This window comes from Grammomys surdaster, unplaced genomic scaffold, assembly GCF_004785775.1.
Source record: "Grammomys surdaster isolate TR1022 unplaced genomic scaffold, NIH_TR_1.0 192, whole genome shotgun sequence".
NCBI classification, from domain to species: Eukaryota; Metazoa; Chordata; class Mammalia; order Rodentia; family Muridae; genus Grammomys; species Grammomys surdaster.
In genome coordinates this window covers 3,339,509-3,360,387 of record NW_021604637.1, presented here as the reverse complement: position 1 = coordinate 3,360,387, position 20,879 = coordinate 3,339,509, and the positions used below count along the sequence as shown (strand labels likewise).

The following is a 20,879-nucleotide window of genomic DNA, read 5'->3' as shown; positions in this document are numbered from 1 at the left end:
AAATGATAATGTGTGGCACATCACCAACCATTTAATAGCTTCGTGTATCTAGGACCATCTTCTTACCTGTTACTCTCAACCCTTTTATTATTCTGCTTATCATTATTACTATATAGGATTTTTTTTGTTTGTTTTTGTTTTTTTGAAATAGGGTTTCTCTTTATAGCTCTGGCTGTCCTAGAACTCACTCTACAGACGAGACTGGCCTTGAGCTCAGAAATCCATCTGCCTCTGTGCTGAATTTTTATTCAGCAGTTGGGATGTAATGTATGAGAAATTTTTTAAAAAAAAATACATTCTTTGTGTAGGGGAACCTGGGGTGGTAATACGGGCCTATAATCTCAGCATTTGAGAAGCAAATTTATGCAGGAGGATAACTTTAAGGCCAACCTTGTTTACATAGTGGGACCTGTTCTTAAAAAAGAAAAAAAGTTTCTTGTGCATATCATGTGTCTGTTCATATATGAATGTGCAAGTGCACTTTCCTGTATATGAATTTAGAGGGCAGAGGTCAATTATTTTTCTCTTTTACTCTCTCACCTTTTTTCTATAGTTGATTAAATTTGTTCTTTGACCATTTCATGTTGTCATACTGACACACACACCTCATTTTACTCTCATTCCCCGTCTTTATTTTTGATATGAGGTCTCGTAATAAACCTGGAGCTCACTATTACAGCTAGAATGGCTGACCTTCAATCCCCCTAACCTTGTCTTCCTGTCTTCATCTCAACCCTTAGGATGCTAGGGATTCAGACTCAAGCACTCAGGCATAGCAAGTCTTTTAATTTTTGAGCCATCTCTGCAGCCTCACCTTACCCCACTCCCATTTTAAATAACATCTGAAACCCTAATAGGTTAGTTGTAGGTCTTTTCAGACTGGGCTGGAGGTTTAGCTCTCAGTGGTAAGTGCTTTCCTAGTGTGCACGAGGCCCCAAGTTCAATCCCAAGCACACCCCTCATCTCTCACACACACACATATAAACTTGGAGCTGAAAATAAAGTAACTCCAAGTTTCTCCAAGTTTCAACTGAGGTTGTCCTAGGACTCTTAACACTACCAGAAGTTTTTATTCCTCTGTTAGTTTTCTATAGATGCCTACATAGTTTAATATCCAAGACAATTTATGTGTGTTGGATCCATGTGAGTTGTAGAACTAACTGAAGTTGTCAGACTTGGCAGCAAGTACCTTTATTTACTGGTCTTCTTGCTAACTGACTTACTGGAAATAATATATATGTTGTTTCTGGTTGGTTTTTTTTTTTAAGATTTATTTATTTTTTATATATGAGTATGTTGTAGTTTTCTTCAGACACACCAGAAGAGGGCATCGGATCCTATTATAGATGATTGTGAGCCACCATGTGGTTGCTGGGAATTGAACTCAGGACCTTTGGAAGAGCAGTCAGTGTCCTTAACCGCTGAGCCATTTCTCCAGCCTCTGTTGTTTCTGGTTTTTGGTTGGTTGGTTGGTTTGGTTTGTTTGGTTTTTTTTTTTTTTTTTTTTTTTCTTGAGACAGGGTTTCTCTTTGTAGCCCGGGCTGTCCTGGAACTCACTCAGTAGACCAGGCTGGCCTCGAACTCAGAAATCTGCCTTCATCTGCCTCCCAAGTGCTGGGATTAAAGGCGAGCGCCACCACTGCTCGGCTTGTTGTTTTTGTTTTAATGTGGTTTTTTGGTTTTTTTATGCATGTGAGCGTTTTGCCTATATGTCTATATGTGTGCTATGTACATGTCTGCTGCCCAAGAAGGTCAAAAGAGGGCACCAGATTCCCTGGAACTAGATTCACAGTTGGTTGTGATCTACCATGTAGTTACTGGGAACCTAACCTGGCTCCTATGTAAGAACACTTGTTTCTTGTGAGTGTCAGCATCATTTCTATTTGTTCTAAGATAACTTACCATCCTAGCCTGTCTTTTCCGATGGTTGTAATCTGACCTTAAGTTCCTTTCTGTAAACCTTGACTATAGATTTGTTGATAATTCTAATGTGAGTCTAGTCTCGTTTCAGCTGGCATGACTGGTTAGTACTTGGAAATTTCTTGCTTATAAACACTGAGAATACACTCCTACTCTATCCCCTGATGCTCTGTTGCTGTGTGGCTTCAGCACTAGGTTAAAGAGGAATTAAGTCCCAGATAGGAACATACTATAAAGAAGAACATTTAAGGGTAAAAAGTAGAGAGTTAAATGGTTTTTATTCATTGGACTAGTTGAAACCTTGACATAAGACTTTGATTACCCTTCAACTGTATTTCTCTAGTATTACATTATACTGTCATGTAGTTAACAACGCGTACTCCTTCATGTTTTTTCAGGAAAGTTGCAGACATTGGCAGTGCTGTTACGGCGGCTCAAGGCAGGGGGCCATCGGGTGCTCATTTTCACCCAGATGACCCGAATGCTGGATGTATTAGAGCAGTTTCTCACCTACCATGGCCACCTGTATTTGCGTCTGGATGGTTCTACTAGAGTTGAGCAGAGACAGGTAACTTAGGCATCCTTAGCCCTCTAGAGACTCACCTCAGCTTATGTTTCTTTTTCTCAAGCTTTCAGCTTAGAGAGGGGACCTTAAAAATTAAAAAGTCTTTGGTTTGTTTTGGGAATAAATCTTCAAATACCATCTTTTTTTCCCTTTCCTTCTAGGCCTTGATGGAACGGTTCAATGCAGACAAACGCATATTCTGCTTCATCCTTTCAACTCGAAGTGGGGGTGTGGGTGTGAACCTGACAGGAGCAGACACTGTTGTTTTTTATGACAGCGACTGGAATCCCACCATGGATGCTCAGGCCCAGGATCGCTGTCACCGAATTGGTCAAACTCGAGATGTCCACATCTATAGGTATTGCCTAATGTTTCCTCACCTCTCTTTATGTGTAGAGCATGCTTGATACATTTGTAGGTTTTACACTTTACTTCTCATTTCCTAGGCTTATCAGTGAACGAACAGTAGAGGAGAACATTCTAAAAAAGGCAAATCAGAAGAGAATGTTGGGAGATATGGCCATTGAGGGAGGCAACTTCACTACAGCCTATTTTAAACAGGTACCAAATAAAATCCTATCTAAACTGAAGAGAACTTTTGTTCTTAAAAGAGTTCCCCTGTTTGCTAGACAGCTGCTGCCTTTACTTCCATAGATCTTTCTGAGTTGGTAGTTCCTCTCATACTTCCAGAGCTCAAAGTTTTTGGCCTTGAAGTAATGAAGTAATATTCCATTGGTTGACCTCTCCCCTCTGTTCTATCCAATAGCAGACCATCAGGGAGCTGTTTGATATGCCTCTGGAGGAGCCACCTGGCTCATCTGTGTCTTCTGTTCCTGAGGAAGAAGAGGAGGCTGTGGCCAGCAAACAAACTCATATTTTGGAGCAGGTAACAGAAGAAGAGGTCAATCATGAAATAGCACTGCTTCTTGAATACATGTTGTCTTTCCTTTTAACTTGAGTTTGTCCAGGAGAAGGTACAGTTTGTACTGATTCCCAGATTATATAGTCAGTGTATTGTTTCATTTTTATTTTTCCTTTTTTTTTAAGATTATAATGTGATTACATCATGTCCCCTTCCTTTTCCTGCCTACAAACCTTACCCTTCCTTTTTGTCATTCAAATTCATGGCCTCTTTTTTTATTAATTGTTGTTACGTACATATATGTGTAAAAGTAAATATATATGTATATTCCTAAGTAAGTACAACCTGTTCAGTCCGTATAATGTTACTCATGTGTGTTTTCAGAAGTAACCATTTGGTACTAGATAACCAATGCATGCTTCCCCAGGGAGTACTATTTCTCATTCTCTGAGCGTTCCCTAGTTGCTTGTAGTATTGTGTGTAAGGTTGAAGCCACATGGTCTTAACCCATCCACTTTGGCATATCTAAGGCTATTGTCCTTATTCAGCCCATTTTTTTTTTCTTTTAAGATCTATTTATTTTATATATGTGAGTAGCTGTCTTCAGACACACCAGAAGATGGCATTGGATCCTGTTACAGATGGTTTCAAGCCACCATGTGGTTTCTAGGAATTGAACTCAGGACCTCTGGAAGATCAGTTAGTGCTCTTAACCGCTGAGCCATCTCTCCAGCCCCTGTTCAGCCCACTTTTAGGCAGTTATATCTGAGACTTTATGATTCTGGCATTACTAAGAAACAGTCTCACAGCAGAGTTAATTGGTAAATTGTTTTTGCTTGGTTCTGTTTTTGTTTTGTTTTGTTTTTTTGAGACATGTCTCTCTGTGTAGCTTTTGCTATCCTGGAACACACTCTGTAGACTAGATTGGCCTCAAATTCAGAGATCTGCCAGCTTCTGCCTCCCAAGTGTTGGGATTAAAGACATACACCACTATGACCAGCTTGAAAAGTCTTTTTAACTTTTTAAATATTACATTTATTACTTTGTGTGTATGTGTATGGGTGTGCATGCCACAGCTCCTGTGGGGATATTAGAGGACACCTTGTAATAGTTATTATGTCTTTTCATTGTGTACGTTCCAGGAATCAAGGGTAAGTGCCTGTACCTGCTGAGTTATTTTCCCAGCCCAGATTTTAAGGTTTTGGACGTTTATTTGTGTGTTTGGAGATAGAGTCTATTTCTTGAGTACAGAACAGGCTACAGATATGACTCAAGTGCTTCAAAAAGTAACTGGAGCCGTAGGTGATCTATGTGTGTTTGAGCCCCGCCCAGTCTGCAGCTGCACAGGGAAACCTGTTTCAAAGTGGGGAGGGAGGGTCTAGAGAGGTACCCCAGAGCTTAAGAGCACTTTCTGCTCTTCTCGAAGGCCTAGGTTCATTTCCCAACATGGATCTGCATGCTGACAACCATCTGTAGCTCTTATCTAGTACCTTTTTCTGACCTGTTAAAGAACTAGGCACACATGTTGTGCACATACAGACATGCAAGCAAACACTCCTACACATAAAGTACATAAATCTAAAATGATTGGTTCCTGGGCCTCCATTTCAAAACCTACTAAACCATAAATTTTCAGTGTTGCATCCAAGCATTTATCACTTGTCTAAGTGAGCCTAAGGGGGAGGGAGGGTTTTGCTTGAGATGTGCCCAGATCCGATTTGATAATTGTTCTTGATTTAGCACTGTTCATGATTATCTAAACTAGACAGTGTAGACACTGAATGAATTTCCCAGTTTACTAATAAGATTAAGGATACAGGTGTTGCTCATTTCCTTATTAATGAGGTTTAATGGCAAGAGATAGGTGCATCTCTAAGTAGTAACTGTGTACTTCAAAGCTCAGAGAACATTGATTTTTTTTTTAAAGCCATTTAGTTATGGTCATCTGCCTTTGCTAGAGTATGCAGTCTATTATGTATGCATGCAGTATATTGTATAATTAGAAGAAAAGCAAGTACAGGTGTAGAAGAGTATTATGGAAGGTTACCTATCAAATACTTTCTTGTTGCTGGACATATGCGCTAGACTTACTATTTTGTTAAACATTTGTTTCTTGTGTATGGGGAGGGTAAACACATGCCACAGTCTACATGTAGAGGTCAGAGGACAGCTCTGTAGGTGTTGTGGGATTCAGTGATCTCCTTTTAAATGTAGATTTCAAAGATACAACTTTGGTCATCAGGTTTAGTGACAAGTGCATTTACCCACTAATCTAATTCAGTGGCCCATAGGTAGCTTCTCTTGGTATGTTTGATGTGAATCTAACTAATGGTGGGGTATATGTTTACATGTATATGTATGTGTTTACACACATCATGTATATTTATACATGGGTGCAGGTGCTCACAGAGTCTAGAAGAGAACACAGGAATATGCAGGGTGTTAGGAGTCACTCAAGAGTAGGTGCTGGGAGTTGAAAGGAGTCAACAAGAGCAGGAGGTATTTTAAGCCGTCTCTCCAGCCCTCCATGATTTTATTCTTCATGTTTTTGTTGCTGGAAGTGGAAGCTAGCATTTTTTGCATTCAGGCAAATACTCCAACAGCTATATCCTTGACCTATTCCTACTTTTTTTAATTTTTAAAAGAAACTCTAAGGCTGATTGTAAAGGAAAGGAAGTAGAGATAAATTTATCCCTAGTGGGAGAGCTATCGAAATCCATTTTATCGTGTGTTGAGCATTGAGCTGCTTTGAAAAGTCTGGTGTTCCAGAGCATTGCATTGCTTAGTTGTCTATAGCTCTGTTTGTTTGTTTGTTTGTTTGTTTGTTTTTAGAGACAGGTTTTCTCTGTGTTACAGTCCTGGCCATAGTAGAACTCACAAAGATCCACATGCCTCTGCCTTCTTAGTTCTATTATTTAAAGGTGAACACCACCACAGCTAGAGTAAATCTGTTTTTATATAAACTTGGATTCAATTTTTATTTATTTATATATTTATTTATTTTAATTTGAGATAGGGCCTCAAATATGTAAGCCTGGCTGTCTGGATCTCTTTATTTAGACCAGGTTGTCTTAGAACTCAGATCTACCTACCATTGCCTTCTGAGACCTGGAATCAGCAGTGTGTACTGCCACACCCAGCTGCCTCAAGTGTTTTTGCAGGAATATAATGGCAGGCATACTGGAGGCAGTGATAGGTGGGACTCTAAATTTAAAGACAACTTGGCTACACAATCTGTTCCAAGCCAGCCAGGGCCACATAGTAATACCTTGTTACCCTTGTCATAAACAAAATGTAAATTACAAAATGTAACTTTATTTTGTTTTGTTTTGAGACAGGGTCTTGTCATGTGTCTATGGTTGGCCTAGAACATAGAGCAGGCTGACCTCAAACTTGCAGCAATCCTATTTCTGCCTCCTGAGAGCTGAGATTATGGGCATATACCTGCAACATGCCTAAAAAATTTGGGGGAGGGATTGCTTTCTACGATTCTTTGTATGTTTAGTTATGTGTCTTATGTTTTGGTACTGTGAGATCAAAGGGGTTGTTCCTTGGAGCTGGAGTTGAGCCACCTGATTTGGTGCTGAGAACCAAACTCAGGTCCTCTTCAAGAGTAGTAAGCTCTGTTTAGTGCTGAGGTATCTCTCTAGATCTTTCCCCTCCTCTTTTTCTCTTTGAAAAAAAAAACTTTATTGTTCATTATAAGCAATATGTGCTATCACATGCATATGGAAGTAAGAGAGCAACTTTCTAGAGCCGTCTCCTTCCACTGTGGATTCTGAAGATCCAGGCTATCAGGTTTGCTAGGTAATTGCCTTTTACCCACTGAGCCATCTTTCTGGCCTCAGTGTTCTTAAATTTCTTATTTGTATGTGCTTTGTTTTTCTTCTGTATATCTTGAAGGCATTGTGTCGGGCAGAAGATGAAGAAGATATCCGTGCAGCCACTCAGGCCAAAGCTGAGCAAGTGGCTGAGCTTGCAGAATTTAATGAGAACGATGGGTTTCCTGCTGGTGAGGGAGAGGAAGCCAGTCGGCCCGGGCCTGGGGCTGAGGATGAGGAGATGTCCAGGGCTGAACAGGAAATTGCTGCCCTTGTAGAACAGGTCAGTGTTGGATCCACTACCACTTCTCTTCATCTGTCATAACTTATGCCAGGACTCTTTCCCCTGTGTTTTCTGGTGATAGTAAATTAAATAATGGTGATAGGCCCTGAGTTCTAGGTCCTTAATGTTTATCAACTTTTATTCTTCCCTTCAGCTGACTCCTATTGAGCGCTATGCCATGAAGTTCCTAGAAGCTTCATTGGAGGAAGTAAGCCGAGAGGAGCTCAAACAGGCAGAAGTAAGTCTTCTTAAGTAGGAAGTGAGGGGATTACAATAGTGGAAAGCTGTTCATTTCCTTTTTCTTTTTTCTCTTTTTTTCTTTTTTTTTTTTTTTTTGAAAGATTTATTTATTATTTTATGTATGTGAGTACAATGTCACTCTCTTCAGACACACCAGAAGAAGGCATCAGATCTCATTGTAGATGGTTGTGAGCCACCATGTGGTTGCTAGGAATTGAATTCAGGACCTCTGGAAGAGCAGTCAGTGCTCTTAACCACTGAGCCATCTCCCCAAAGCTGTTCATTTCTATCATGCCTTGCTCTGCTCTGCCTCTTGCTGACACTATTGGCTGTGTTGTTGGTAGGAACAAGTGGAAGCTGCCCGCAAAGACCTGGACCAAGCCAAGGAGGAGGTGTTTCGACTACCCCAGGAGGAAGAGGAAGGGCCAGGGGCTGGGGATGAGATGTCTTGTGGAACTAGTGGAGTCAGCCACCGGCGCAGCAAGAAAGTTAAGGCTCCTGAGAGGCTGGGCACTCGGGTCAGTGAACGTCTTCGTGGAGCTCGGGCTGAAACTCAAGGAGCAAACCACACTCCTGTCACATCTTCCCATCACACCTGCAACACCTTCGTGCCTCCCCGATGCAGCCCTGTGAGAGAACGAATTCCCAGGCCAGTGCCTAGGCCTCGGCCTCCTCCTCCTCCCCCTCCTCCTCCTCCTCCTTCTGTCCCTCCTCTTCCTTCTGTTCCTTCTCTTCTTCCTGCTCCTCCTCTTCCACCTCCTCCTGCTCCTGCCTCTTCTCCTGCTCCTTCTCCTGCTCCTCTTGTTCCTGCTCCTACTTCTGCTGAAACTTCTGCCCTAGCCACAGCTCCAATACCCATTTTAGCCCCAAATCCAGTAGCCATTCTTCCTGTTCATATTTTGCCTACTCCCACACCTCTGCTTCAGCTTCTTCCTCCTCCTCCTCTTCCTCCTCCTCCTCCTTCTCCTCCTGCTTCTACCCCTCCTTCTGCCTGTACCCCTCTACCTACTTGTACCCCCTTACCACCTCAAACCTCTCTATTAACCTCTTCTTCACCAGCCCCACTTGATTCGCTTCCTGTTCCCACCTCTCCTGGGGTTACCAACCTCCCCTTGGACTCAGGGGAAGCAGGGCTGTGTGCGCAAGAGCTGCCACCTGTGGAGTCTCTAGAGCTGCTTGGAATGACCAATTCTGAGGCTTCCCTGGTTAGTCTTGTGCCTCCAAAGGATCTTTTGCCAGTGGCTGTTGATGTCCTGCCTGAATCAGAGAAGAATCTTCCTTTTATTCCTGCACCCAGTTCAACCCTGGAGGCTGAGAGCATCCCCAATGGTCAGGAGCAGGAGGTGCCAGGTCCTGTGGAGGGAACTAATCCCACACTGCTACCTGGTGGTGAGGAATTGACCATGAGTCTGAGTGAGAGCAATGGGCTGGAGCTCCCACCCTCAGCAGGATCTGATGAGCCACTTCAGGAGCTATTGAAGACTCACTTGGAAGAAACAAGAGAGGTTCAGATCCCAATCTCCAACTCAGAAAAGTCACAAGAACCTGTTAGAGCTGAGGTTACAGTCCCATCAACCTCATCGTCAGCCACCTCCTCTCCTGAGGGTCCTTTGCCTGCCCGCCCCCCACGGCGTCGAACCAGTGCTGATGTAGAAATCAGGGGTCAGGGGTCTGGCCGGACAGGACAACCCCCAGGTCCCAAAGTGCTTCGAAAGCTGCCAGGAAGGCTAGTAACTGTGGTGGAGGAAAAAGAACTTGTAAAGCGACGGCGACATAGGGCAACTGCCAGCACCCTAGTACCTGGGGTATCTGAAGTTAGTGCCAGTCCAAGAAGCCCATCAATCCACAGTATGTCAGGGCCAGAATCCTCACCTCCTAGCAGTGGGCCCTGTGAAGCTGCTCCTACATCTTCACTGTCTACTCCAGCCCAGCATGCCTTCATAGCTTGTCGTCACAATGAACTGGGGGTGACTGGTGGGGGCAGCCCAGAAAATGGAGAAGGAGCAGAGCTTGCCATCACTCCACCTGCTGTGAAACGTCGGCGGGGGAGGCCTCCTAAGAAGAACAGGTCTCCAGCAGATGCTGGGAGAGGGGTGGATGAGGCACCTTCATCCATCTCTAAGGGGAAAACCAATGGGGTTGACCCAGTCCCTGGGCCTGAAACAGTAACTGTTGCAGAGCCTGACCTCAGGCCCCAGTTTGTTCCTGGGCCCCAGCCTCTTGGACCCCAACCACTTCGCAGACCAGAGCCCATCATCCTATCACCTGTGGAGAAAAGACGGCGTGGGCGTCCCCCTAAAGCAAGGGATTTGCCCATTCCTGGGACCATATCCTCTCCAGGGGATGGTAATTTAGAGAGCCGGACACAGCCACTCCCTTTCCCAGCACCCCTGACACCACTCCTAGCCTGTCCCACTGCTGTCACCAACACTGTCACCACTGTCACCATTTCAACATCTCCACCGAAGCGGAAGCGGGGCCGACCTCCCAAGAATCCACCATCACCAAGGCCCAGCCAACACCCTGTCTTGGATCCCGACAGCTCTTCTGTTCTTGAGAGTTGTGGACTGGGAGTGCAGCGCCAACCCCTGGGCCAGGCTGAGAGTGAAGGCAGTTCCTCTGATGAGGATGGAAGCCGCCCTCTCACCCGCCTGGCCCGCCTTCGGCTTGAAGCTGAAGGGATGCGGGGACGAAAGAGTGAAGGGTCCATGGTGATGGCCGTAATTCAGGATGACCTGGACTTAGCAGATAGTGGGCCAAGTGGGTTAGAACTGACACCGCCTGTGGTCTCATTAACTCCCAAATTTCGCTCAACCCGCCTGCGTCCAGGGTCTCTTGTCCCCCCACTAGAAACTGAGAAAATGCCTCGCAAAAGGTCAGGGGCTCCAGTTGGGAGTTCTGGGATGGCAAAACGGGGCCGCTTGCAGCCCCCAAGTCCCCTGGGGCCTGAGGGTTCAGTAGAGGAGTCAGAGGCAGAAGCCTCAGGTGACGAGGAGGAAGGAGATGGAACCCCACGCCGTCGAACTGGTCCCCGCAGGCTCGTTGGGACCACCAACCAAGGGGACCAGCGTATCCTGCGTAGTAGTGCTCCTCCTCACCTATCTATCCCTACTATTAGTCACAGAGGTCGAAAGGCTAAGACGTGAGTGGGCAGCCCCTTCACTTGTGTATCCCACCATGGCCACTTCCCGTGCCCAGGCCTGACTCTGTTAACCACTACTTGAAGTCTTTGAGGGAAAAAGCCTCCAGGGAGACATAGGGGGCTGTCTTCCTTTCCACCAAAGTAGGGGGTAGGTTACCGATTGTCATGGAAATGGGGCTTGTCACAATCCCCTTCTCTCCTATCCCATATGGCTGGGCAGTGTTAAGGGTGGCAAGATAGTTTCTGTCCCCACCCCCTTGTACTTGATTCCCCAGCTGTCTTTCACAGCCTCAAACCCTTAGGGAAAAAGGGGAGGGGCTTTTCAATGAGGTGGGGTGGGTTTGGTTTTTTTTTTCTTTTTCTTTTTTTTTTTTTTTTTTTTTTTTTTTAAAAAAAAAAAAACATAATAAACTTAGTTTCTGTACAAGCATCCGTGTAAGGAGGCTTCTGATTTTCTGGTCTGGTGGAGGGCTGGGTGGGAACTTGGATGCCATTTTTCTCCTCCCTCTTGCAATGACTCCGTGCCTGATCTCTAATCCAAGATTCTATACCTTTGAAGCAGAATTTAATCCCTCTCCCAGTCAAAAAAGGGGGAGGGGAAGATTGTCAAATCTGGTGTGGTAGGCTGTTTAGAGTCTTTTAGACCACCCAGATAGATTCTTTTCTCTGGCTCCTGGACTCTCCCTCAGCTCTCCAGCGCCCGGGAGCTCCCTCTCAGTCTACTCAGGTGCTTCCTTACACTCCTGTCTTCAGAAAGCAGGCAGCCTCCATTTGCTCATGCCTTAGCCCTCCTCTGCTCTCCATCTAACCAAACTGGTTTGAGTTGGCCATGCCCCTTCCCAGCTCCCTGGGCTCTTCCAATGGTGGCTGGCCCCACAACTCTACCTTGGCTTGGCTTGGAGCCATGAGTCAGCTTCATCTCCACCCAAGCCAAATCAAACCTGAGGCAGGAGCCGAAACTCACAGTTCCTCAGAGCCTATGGCCAGGTAAGAATCTATGCTTATGTTTATAGTTTCTGGCCTTAACTCCCTGTGCCCTCTTTTGGGCTTGTCTCATTTGCTGACAGTTCATTTCTTACCTCAACTGCTGTTGAAGCTTTGCCACATCTTTTTGTTCTCTTCTATCTCTGCATTTTTGTTACTTGTGGTGGGGAACCACAGGCGGTTTCATGTGTCCAGCCTGTAGGATAATGATTGGACATGAGAGTGGAAAGATATTTTCATGTGCATAGAGGGCCTGAGTAAAGAGAGCATTGTGCAGGTTTCTGTGAGCGAAGTCATTTGGACTCTGCTAATCTGATTGGGTTCTGTGGTCTGGAATAAAATGGAGAGAGGTGGCAAGAAAGCATAGCAAAGGAGATGTCTCATATTGAGGGGTTTTGTTTTGAGACAAGATCTCATGTATCCTCAGACTCTGAGCTAGCAATACTGGCCTTGAATTCTTGATCTTTTTTGCTTCTAACTGTACTGAATAGATGACTCCTACCACTCCTGGGTTCAGTGGGATTTTTTTTTTATTGTTTTTAGGTTTTTGTTCTGTTTTTATAAACATCAAAAAGAACTTAACTATATGATCTTGCCTTTCCTTCATCCTCAGAACTATTCATGCCCAGGGGTGGTGGTACATGCCTTTAATCCCAGCACTCAGGAGGCAGAGGCAAATGGATCTTTGTGAATTCTAGGCCAGCCTGGTCTACATAGCCCAGGACAGCCAGGGCTACATAGAGAAACTATCAAAATAAGTAACCAACCATAAAGCCAGAGCCAGGCAGTCTCTGAATTTGAAGACACCCTTGTCTATATACTGAGTTCCAGGCCAGCCAGAGAGGGGATACATAATGACCCCCTGTGTCAAAACAAAACCAAAAAAAGCTACCTAGTCATAAGGTTTTAAGATTCTATCTCCTGTTTCTTGGAATCCAGGTCCATTTCCTTCTCTGTACTTGAAGAGCAAGTACATTTACACATGCTTGCCCTTCAAAAGATTCAGAATCTTAAGTTGATGGAAAGGATTCCAACCACATATTTAGTCTTCTGGCCTGAGTCACTGGAAGAATTTCCCAGTAAAACAGCATTCCTGAGTATAGGGTTAGGACACTAGACAGCATGCTTTGAGAAGGGTGGAGTCACCATGCCCAAGCAAGAGCTCATTTGTTGGGCTTAAAAGTGCCTTGACTATATCGCCCACAGGTGATGGAGGACGAGGAGAAGGCAGCGGAGAGCTTGGTGAGCAACCTGGAAGCTGCTTATCCTCCATCCCCCCCTATCCACTGCTGCTGGCTCCGCCTCCAGTACTTGGCAGCTACTAGCATTATCTGTGGCTGTTCTTGCCTGGGGATCATGGCTCTTGTGTTTGCCATCAAGGTGAGGAATAAAATTCCTGTGGGACTGGATGGGTCTAATGAAATGACTGTGTCTGTCTACAGTTAATTAAACAGTTATTAAATATCTATTGATGCTTAGGTCTGATAGCTTAGTGCCAGAGTAAGAATACTTTCAAAGGATCCATGTCTTAAGAAAGTGATAGTTGACCCGAGCAGTGGTGGCGCACGCCTTTGATTCCAGCACTTGGGAGGCAGAGGCAGGTGGATTTCTGAGTTCGAGGCCAGCCTGGTCTACAGAGTGAGTTCCAGGACAGCCAGGGCTACACAGAGAAACCCTGCCTCAAAAAAAACAAAAGAAAGAAAGAAACTGATAGTTGTAAAAATGGATAATTAGTAAAATTCAGCTTATCGATACTGTAGTACAGAAGAAGCATAGGGCTCCCTAGGAACAAAGAGATGGGGAAAGATGTATCTCTGTGGGAGATAGGGGGCAGGGTGTTTCTGTTAGAGTAAGTTGGCTACCATACATCAAAAAGATGACAGAAAATAAAACTTTAAGAAACTTTAAGAGGATGGAAGGACAATCCAAATAAAGGCAGCAATGTGTACAGAGGTTAAATAAGGAATATTGAGAATTGACATCAAAGGATCCAGATTACTGAAGGCCTCCGATTTTGTACTTGGAATTTTAACTTTATCTTGAATAGCAGAGAGCAATTTAAATTTTTTTCAGAGGAGTGACATGGCCAGAGTTTCAGAAAGATTTACTCTCAAAACCTCCATTGAGGTTGAATCACAAGGGGCAAGGCTACAGGCAGGCAGACAGTTAAGTAGTGATGAGACCAGTATCCATCATGTGGAAGGAGCAGTGTAGTTGTTAGAGAACAATCTGCACACTCCCTTTTTTTTGTGGTTGGGGTGGAGGTGGCATTACTAGGAATTGAGCCCAGAGTCCTGCCCATGAAAAGTGGATTATCACTAAGTCTGGCACGCATATATACCTAGTGAAAGGCTATCCAAACTAATTTAAACATCATTCTACAATTTTCTCACTACCTGGATATATCTTGACAGAAACATTTTCTGTCATAAGAATTTCATTGGCACAAAAATCATAAAAGCAATCCTTTGTGATGAAAATGGTGGTGCCTTTTGAACCATGAGACAGGATGAATGTGGGACAAATAGAAAAGAATGGGAATAGAAGGATTACAAAGTATTTTCCAGTCCAGAAATGTAATTCAGCAGAGTACTTGGGTAGTATGCACAGGCCCTTGGGTTCCATCCCAAACCACAAAACAAACCAAAGTCATTAAAAATACAGTCTTGTGAGCTATAACTGTGGCCAGTTGAAAAGTAAGGCAGAACTGAAATGAATACTTTGTATTGCAGATGAGCTAAGAAAGACCAGAAAAAGGTTGTAAAATGTTTATATATGTGCAGTTATGAGCTATGATAGATCACTAAGTGGAATGGGGCAGTGGGTACTTTGGGACAGAAGCAGGGGGAGAATCTAACCAAGAACCTGCCCCCAACAGGCAGAAGAGCGGCATAAGGCAGGCCAGTCGGAGGAGGCCATATACTTGGGGGCCCGGGCCCGGAGACTCGTCCTGGCCAGTTTTGCTGTCTGGTTGGCTGTCCTTTTTCTGGGTCCCCTGCTGCTGTGGCTGCTCTCGTACACCATTGCTCAGGCTGAGTAACCCTGAGTGGCCTTTGCTGAGAGTCAGTCAAGACCTGGATCCAATTCAACAGTTCAGCAGTGCTCACAGTTCTGGTGACAGGAGTGGTGCCTGGTTCTTTCTGTCTGGAAGGATATTGCCCTTCTCGGGAGCCATTGGAAGAGCTCAACTAGGCCATTGAAAGCACCTGAGACTTCAAGGGGAGGTCAGCCTGCTCTGTTCTTTCATTATCCTCTGCTTTATCTCCCTTGCCCTTCCATTCTAGGAGCCTCCGTTCAGAGAAAGGGATGAAAACCAGGCTTGATTTTATTAAAATTTGTTTTGTAATAAAAATCTTTTTTGGTGGTGAAATACTGTCTAATTGTTCTTTTTCCTGCTTTCCCTTGGGCCTTTGGTAAAGGAGACTAGACATCTAAATGATGACTTAAACCTGCATCTGACCACTCATTCTGTCTCATTGTTCCAAGAGAAGGAAAGGTTTGGGGGTTTTTTGTTTAGGAGGGGGGGTTGTTTGTTTGTTTCGTTCCTACTTTTTTTTTGGAAGTTTTCCTTGGGAAAAAAAAAAGCTTCTTATCAGCCATGAACCTAAGGACAGACAAAAAGAATAGTAGTAGTAGCTAGCACACTACTCACTAATTACTGCTAGGCTGTGCTCCAGGCACTGTTTGTTTCTTCTGAAGCCTCACAATGACTCAATAGTAGGTGCCATTTTTCTTTATAGTTGAGGAAATGGTTATATATGTGTCCTAGACCCTAATGCTAGAAAATAGAAAAGATTGAATTCAGACAGTCTGGTTGAATTGAGGGATGAAAAGATTGGATTATATGATTAAATATGTTTTATATTCTTTATTTTAAGACTCCTGGGCTGGTGAGATGGCTCAGTGGTTAAGAGCACTGACTGCTCTTCCAGAGGTCATGAGTTCAAATCCCAGCAACCACATGGTGGCTCACAACCATCTGCAATGATATCTGATACCCTCTTGTGGGGTGTCTGAAGACAGCTACAGTGTACTTACATATAATAAATAAATAAAATTTAAAAAAAAAAAAAAAGACTCCTGATAGTATTTTAAATTTTTAGGGATGGGATATGAGCCTGGTTTTGTCTTACTGAGTCAGGCTGTTCCTCAGAGTTGCTGTGCAGGTACTGGGATTACTGGTGTATACCACCATGCTTGACTAGTTTAAGTTGTTGCTGTTTTCTGAAATGACAAGGCCTTACCATATAGCCCATACTAGCCTCAATCCTGATCCTCCTGATTCTGTTCCTGAGTGCTAGAATTACAGATGTGCACTACCACACTTTGCTTAAATAATATTTTAAGTTTTAAAATATACTCCATAAGCAGGTTCCCAAACAAATATAAAGTTTAAATTAACACCTAGCCAATACCTGAAAGCTACTACTCAAATTGATTGCTGTCAGCACTGTAAAACTTTAATATACTCTAATCATTTCTTATCACAACTACTATTCTGACTTCTCACAATGTAACTTAATTTTGCTTTCATCTGCTTTATAGATATGTAGTCTGCCAACTACGGAATAAATAAATGTTAAGAATAGGACACATGGGCTGGAGAGATGGCTCAGCGGTTAAGAGCACTAACTGCTCTGCCAGAGGTCCTGAGTTCAATTCCCAGCAATCACATGGTGGCTCACAACCATCTGTAATGGGGTCCAAAGCACACTCTTCTAGTGTGTATGTCTGAAGACAGCTGCAGTGTACTCATATAAATAAAAAAATAAATCTTAAAAAAAAAAAAGAATGGTATACATGAGGACTAGAGAGACATTCCACAGCAAATGACCTGAGTTTCCCTTACATTATGGTTCACACCTCCAAAAGGGCAGTTCTAGGGTTGGCAGTGTCTTCTGATCTCTACAGGTATCAAGCATGTATGTACTGCACATACATACAGGCAGGCAAAACACTCATACACAAATGATTTCTGTATGAGTGCTCTGCTGCATGTATACATACATGCATGCTGAGCATCAGATCTCTTTATACATAGATGATCGTGAGATACCATGTGGGTGCTGTGAATTTGAACTTGGGACCTCCAGCAGAGCAGCAAATCTTAATGGAATACAAGAACATTTTCCTCAAAGGGGCTGGAGAAAAAACTCAAGAGTCAAGAACACTTGTTGCTCTTGCAGAGGACCCAAGCTTGGTTCCCAACATCCATATCCAGCAGCTCAAAACTCCACTTACAGGCAATTCAACACTCTTTGGCCGATGTGAGCACACACATAAATAAAAAATAAATTGTCTTTATAGAGATGGAGTCCTGTTACCTTTTTGTGTTTGCTGTTAACATTACATAGTAAATATTATGTATAGTTGTAATTTTCTTGGAGTGTCTAAATTCAATCTTTTCTATTTTCTAGCATTAGGGCCTAGTATAATGAACCAGTGGGATTGTTGGGATTATTTACAGAACATGGGTGACTCAAAGGCTACATCACTAAAAAGTCCATGTCACCATGAACAGTAACTCACGAAAGCTGCATCCCTGGACCTCCTTGACCAAGGGTTTTTCTCCTTAGCAATTGCTTACTGATTGTATAACCAAAGAGAAAGACTTCCTGAGTCTTCTAACTCTATGAGCTTCCTCATTCTTAAGTGCCTCCTTGCTCTTGAGGGGAAAATCTTTGAGCTAGGAGAGAAGAGCTGCATAACACTCTACCTCTTTAGTTAGTTCTTCTAGTACCTTCCTTTCATGAAACTGAGGATATCCCTGAGGTTTTGTTTTAGGGGAGTGGGATGGAATGATAGTAATGTCTGGTCATTTTTTTGCACTTATGGTTTAGAGTTGCCACAGTGCCACAACAATGGTCATTTATTTTTAGAAGTTTGGCTCTAAATGTCTGCTACCTGCTAGAAAAAGTTCCCTGGGATGGGCAGATGTCTTCACAGTTAGGAGCTTGTACTACCCTTTCAGAAGGTCTGAGTTCAGTTCCCTGCATTCATGTTTGCCAGCTTAGAAACAGCTCTAGGGAATCTGATGCTTTCTGGCCTCCACAGGCAGCTGCACTCATGTATACAAACATGTACATACACATAAAGTAAAAAAAATGAAAGTTTCCCTTTGTAACTGAGGCTGACAGTAGCAATAACCTATGGATATAATAAGCAAAACTTACTGTCCAGCAGTACACATTGTACCTTCTGATTTTTTTTTTAAAGGCTAGCTAACAGCAATTGGACTCACAGCTCAGTCCAATTGATTTCTCCATATCTTACAACCAATGTGGTGTTTCAGCAATTGATTTACTGAGTTTTAGGATATAACCAATAGCAGTAACGATGACACCTATGTTTTCCAGGGCCCCAGAGGTTTTTCTGGCAACATCTCTGAAAATATACTCTATCCCTGGCACCAGGATTTTCATCTAATGAGCTTTATAGCTTCAGAGAGTTTTTTGTTTCCAGCCACTCTGGGTGCCCCTGTGGAAATTATTTCATTGTAGTTTTAACTGTTCTGTTGTTTTCCAAGTCATTCAAGAGCCAACATATATTGAAACTTTATCACAAAGGATTGGCAGGCTCCCTGAAGTCCTTTCCATCACAGGGAAATCTGAAAACACCATTGGCAAGATCCAATACAACATTTGAATTAATTCATCAGGAGAGTAATGTTGGGTACGGAGCACAGACAGAGGACAGTACCCTTCCAACATTGTCATTTCCCATGAGCCATCTCATTTCCTCACTCCTAGGGCATATCCCTCTGGGCTGACATATTACCCGTGCATCCTGAATGGTCTCAAGTAGTGCTAAGCGTTACTTGCTCTGGGCCAAAGCTAAGTGAAAGGTTAGCAGAGATGCACGTGTTAGCCTGCTACATTTGCCACTGGAGCCAGCTTCCAATGTTTGACAGGCTCTGAACCTGTGTTGTATCCAGCATCTCTCCACTGACCATACCCAATTGAAATAAACTCCATTCTCTTTACTTTTTCATACAGAGTAATGTGCTCTGGGTAGGATAATTACCTACCACTAGGAAAAACTTTGGTAAACTGTTGCTCGGGCTTTTGGCTTTTTAATTTTACATAGGAATGCTGTCTTGATTAAAATGGCACATTTGTCTCAGTTTTTTTTCTAACTTTTTTTTTTATCACAGATGGACTTTAAAATTTTAATTAAATCATTAAATTTTGCCTACATGTATGTGTGTGTGTGTGTGTGTGTGTGTGTGTGTGCCACATGATTGCTTAATGTCCAGGGAGGTCAAAGAGGGTATCAGATCACCTGTAGGTGCTGGGAACCAAGCCTAAGTCATCTACAAGAGCAACCAGTGTCTTAATCACTGGCCCATATCTCTAATCCCCATTTTTATTGATTTTGTGAGTTGTATGGGGAGGGTTCCAGTACAGCCTGCACACAGAAGTAAGAGGAAAGTGTTCAGGAATTGATTTTCTTACACCACATGGGACCTAGGAATTGACTCACGCCATCAGTGTTGGTGGCAAGCCTACTGAACTGTATTTATATTTTATGATGGGTTCGTGTATTGCAAGCTGACCTTGAACTAATTACTCAGTAAGGATGGCCTTGACCTCCTTCCTCCACTTCCTATGTACTGACAAACATGTGGCCAAGCTCAAGTGCAGTGGTCTGTAAGTGATCAGACCCTTTTGCCTTTTTGTCCTGCCCTTTGTTTTACACCTTATAAACTTGATTTACATGCCTCACCATGAGGCTCTACAAAAGGTACTGACCAGCCCTGAGGTCATTCTGAATTAACTTGCCTTTTTCTCATGATCCTGTGAAAATAGTCCATTCAGGCCAAGTACACTTGACACTAAGCATGATTGTCCTAGTAATGCCTCTCATTTTTCTGTTGTCCTCCAGAGGCTGATATTTAGAGAGTTTTAGCTAGTAGTAACCAAGCTGGTGTTTCATATGAACTAATCCGTCAAGGGTTTTTTTCCCTTTTATTGCCTCAGATTATGCAAGTTTACATTATTTAATTTCTCCGATACACTCACATTCCATCCGTCCCCATATCCCACAGCTTTATTGAACAGGCCATTAGGGCAAAACTTTTTAATTAATTAATGTATATGCATACACTGTAGCTGTCCTCAAACATACCAGAAGAGGGCATCAGATCTCATTACAAATGGTTGTGAGCCACCATGTGGGTGCTGGGAATTGAACTCAGGACCTTTGGAAGAGCAGTCATTACTCTTAACCACTGAGCCATCTTTCCAGCCTCCAGAAACTTTTATTTCTTGCTTAAAAACCTTTTCCAGGCTCAAAGTAAAAATTTCTATCACCAAACCTGACAGCCTAACTTTGGTCCTTAAGACCCACATTGCAGAAGGAGCCAGCTACTGCAACATGTGTTCTGACCACACACACTGTGACATGCATACATGTACACACATACACATAACTTGTAAATTTAAAAGTCATTTCCAGTTCAAGCAGGTCAGATGTAGTTTTCCCTGGTTATAGTTGTCTGTACTGGACTTGTTACTAAGTGCCCCCATCTGTATGCTGAATTAATGGGTTTCCCCCATTTTCTGTATTAAAGGTCTTGGAAGCTTTTCTGCCTCTCTCCCTCTTTGCTTTCAGAGTTCTCCTATGAATCCCAGGTTTTTGGAACGCAAGAAGAATATAAGGAACTAGTTTGTACTCTTTCTTTCCATCTTGATAGCTCTGAGAAATTGCAAGCTGATATGTCCATCATCCTCCAATTTCTCACATTCCCTGTCAAGTCAGAGACCAGTGTGGAAGGAAATAGTTACTTATCTTTGCCTTCTTGTAATATCTCCTTACGAAAGCATGTTCTTCTGAGCCTTGGCTGTGTTTTATTGTCCACAGAAAAGGTCATAGAACTGCCACCACAGCCTGCTTACCATAAAACACACGATACTTTGAGGGGTGTAACACTTTCTAGCCCATCAGCCATTTTGGAGTGCCCTCATACTTGTAGCAGACCCCATTCAGCAAGGAGATATGCTACCTTATAACAAATGAGATGACTGCTGACCACCCTGAAGTTTTTTCTCTCAAAGATGCCC

General features: G+C 43.3%; 2 protein-coding genes across 5 annotated transcripts in view; both read left to right on the top strand.

Annotated features, from left to right (window-relative positions):
• Srcap (Snf2 related CREBBP activator protein) overlaps nucleotides 1–11,211 on the top strand; it is a 50,967-nt gene extending 39,756 nt beyond the window's left edge. For 2 of the 3 annotated variants that reach the window (XM_028769460.1, XM_028769459.1), the window contains exons 27-33: nucleotides 2,319–2,488; nucleotides 2,647–2,843; nucleotides 2,932–3,046; nucleotides 3,252–3,371; nucleotides 7,251–7,451; nucleotides 7,606–7,689; nucleotides 8,036–11,210. In XM_028769460.1, coding sequence (XP_028625293.1) covers nucleotides 2,319–2,488; nucleotides 2,647–2,843; nucleotides 2,932–3,046; nucleotides 3,252–3,371; nucleotides 7,251–7,451; nucleotides 7,606–7,689; nucleotides 8,036–10,837 — 3,689 coding nt within the window. In that variant the 3' untranslated portion in view covers nucleotides 10,838–11,210. Of the gene's footprint in view, nucleotides 1–2,318; nucleotides 2,489–2,646; nucleotides 2,844–2,931; nucleotides 3,047–3,251; nucleotides 3,372–7,250; nucleotides 7,452–7,605; nucleotides 7,690–8,035 lie in introns of all 3 variants that reach the window. The other variant, XM_028769461.1, reaches the window with a different exon arrangement.
• Nucleotides 11,212–11,219: 8 nt separating this feature from the next.
• Nucleotides 11,220–15,187, top strand: Tmem265 (transmembrane protein 265). Of its 2 annotated transcripts, XM_028769462.1 has the most exons (3): nucleotides 11,220–11,820; nucleotides 13,024–13,197; nucleotides 14,696–15,187. In XM_028769462.1, exons 2-3 carry the CDS (start codon nucleotides 13,027–13,029, stop codon nucleotides 14,855–14,857), a joined length of 333 nt encoding a protein of 110 aa, XP_028625295.1. In that variant the 5' UTR covers nucleotides 11,220–11,820; nucleotides 13,024–13,026; the 3' UTR covers nucleotides 14,858–15,187. The 2 variants fall into 2 exon arrangements, with proteins under 2 accessions (XP_028625295.1, XP_028625296.1); XM_028769463.1 differs by having other exon boundaries at nucleotides 11,220–13,197.
• Nucleotides 15,188–20,879: the final 5,692 nt, after the last annotated feature.

Excerpts from the sequence above, each read along its gene's own strand:
- Tmem265 (XM_028769462.1), top strand. The coding sequence starts at position 13,027 with ATGGAGGACGAGGAGAAGGCAGCGGAGAGCTTGGTGAGCAACCTGGAA. Across the intron at positions 13,198-14,695 it reads CTCTTGTGTTTGCCATCAAG|GCAGAAGAGCGGCATAAGGC; the intron begins GTGAGGAATAAA and ends TGCCCCCAACAG.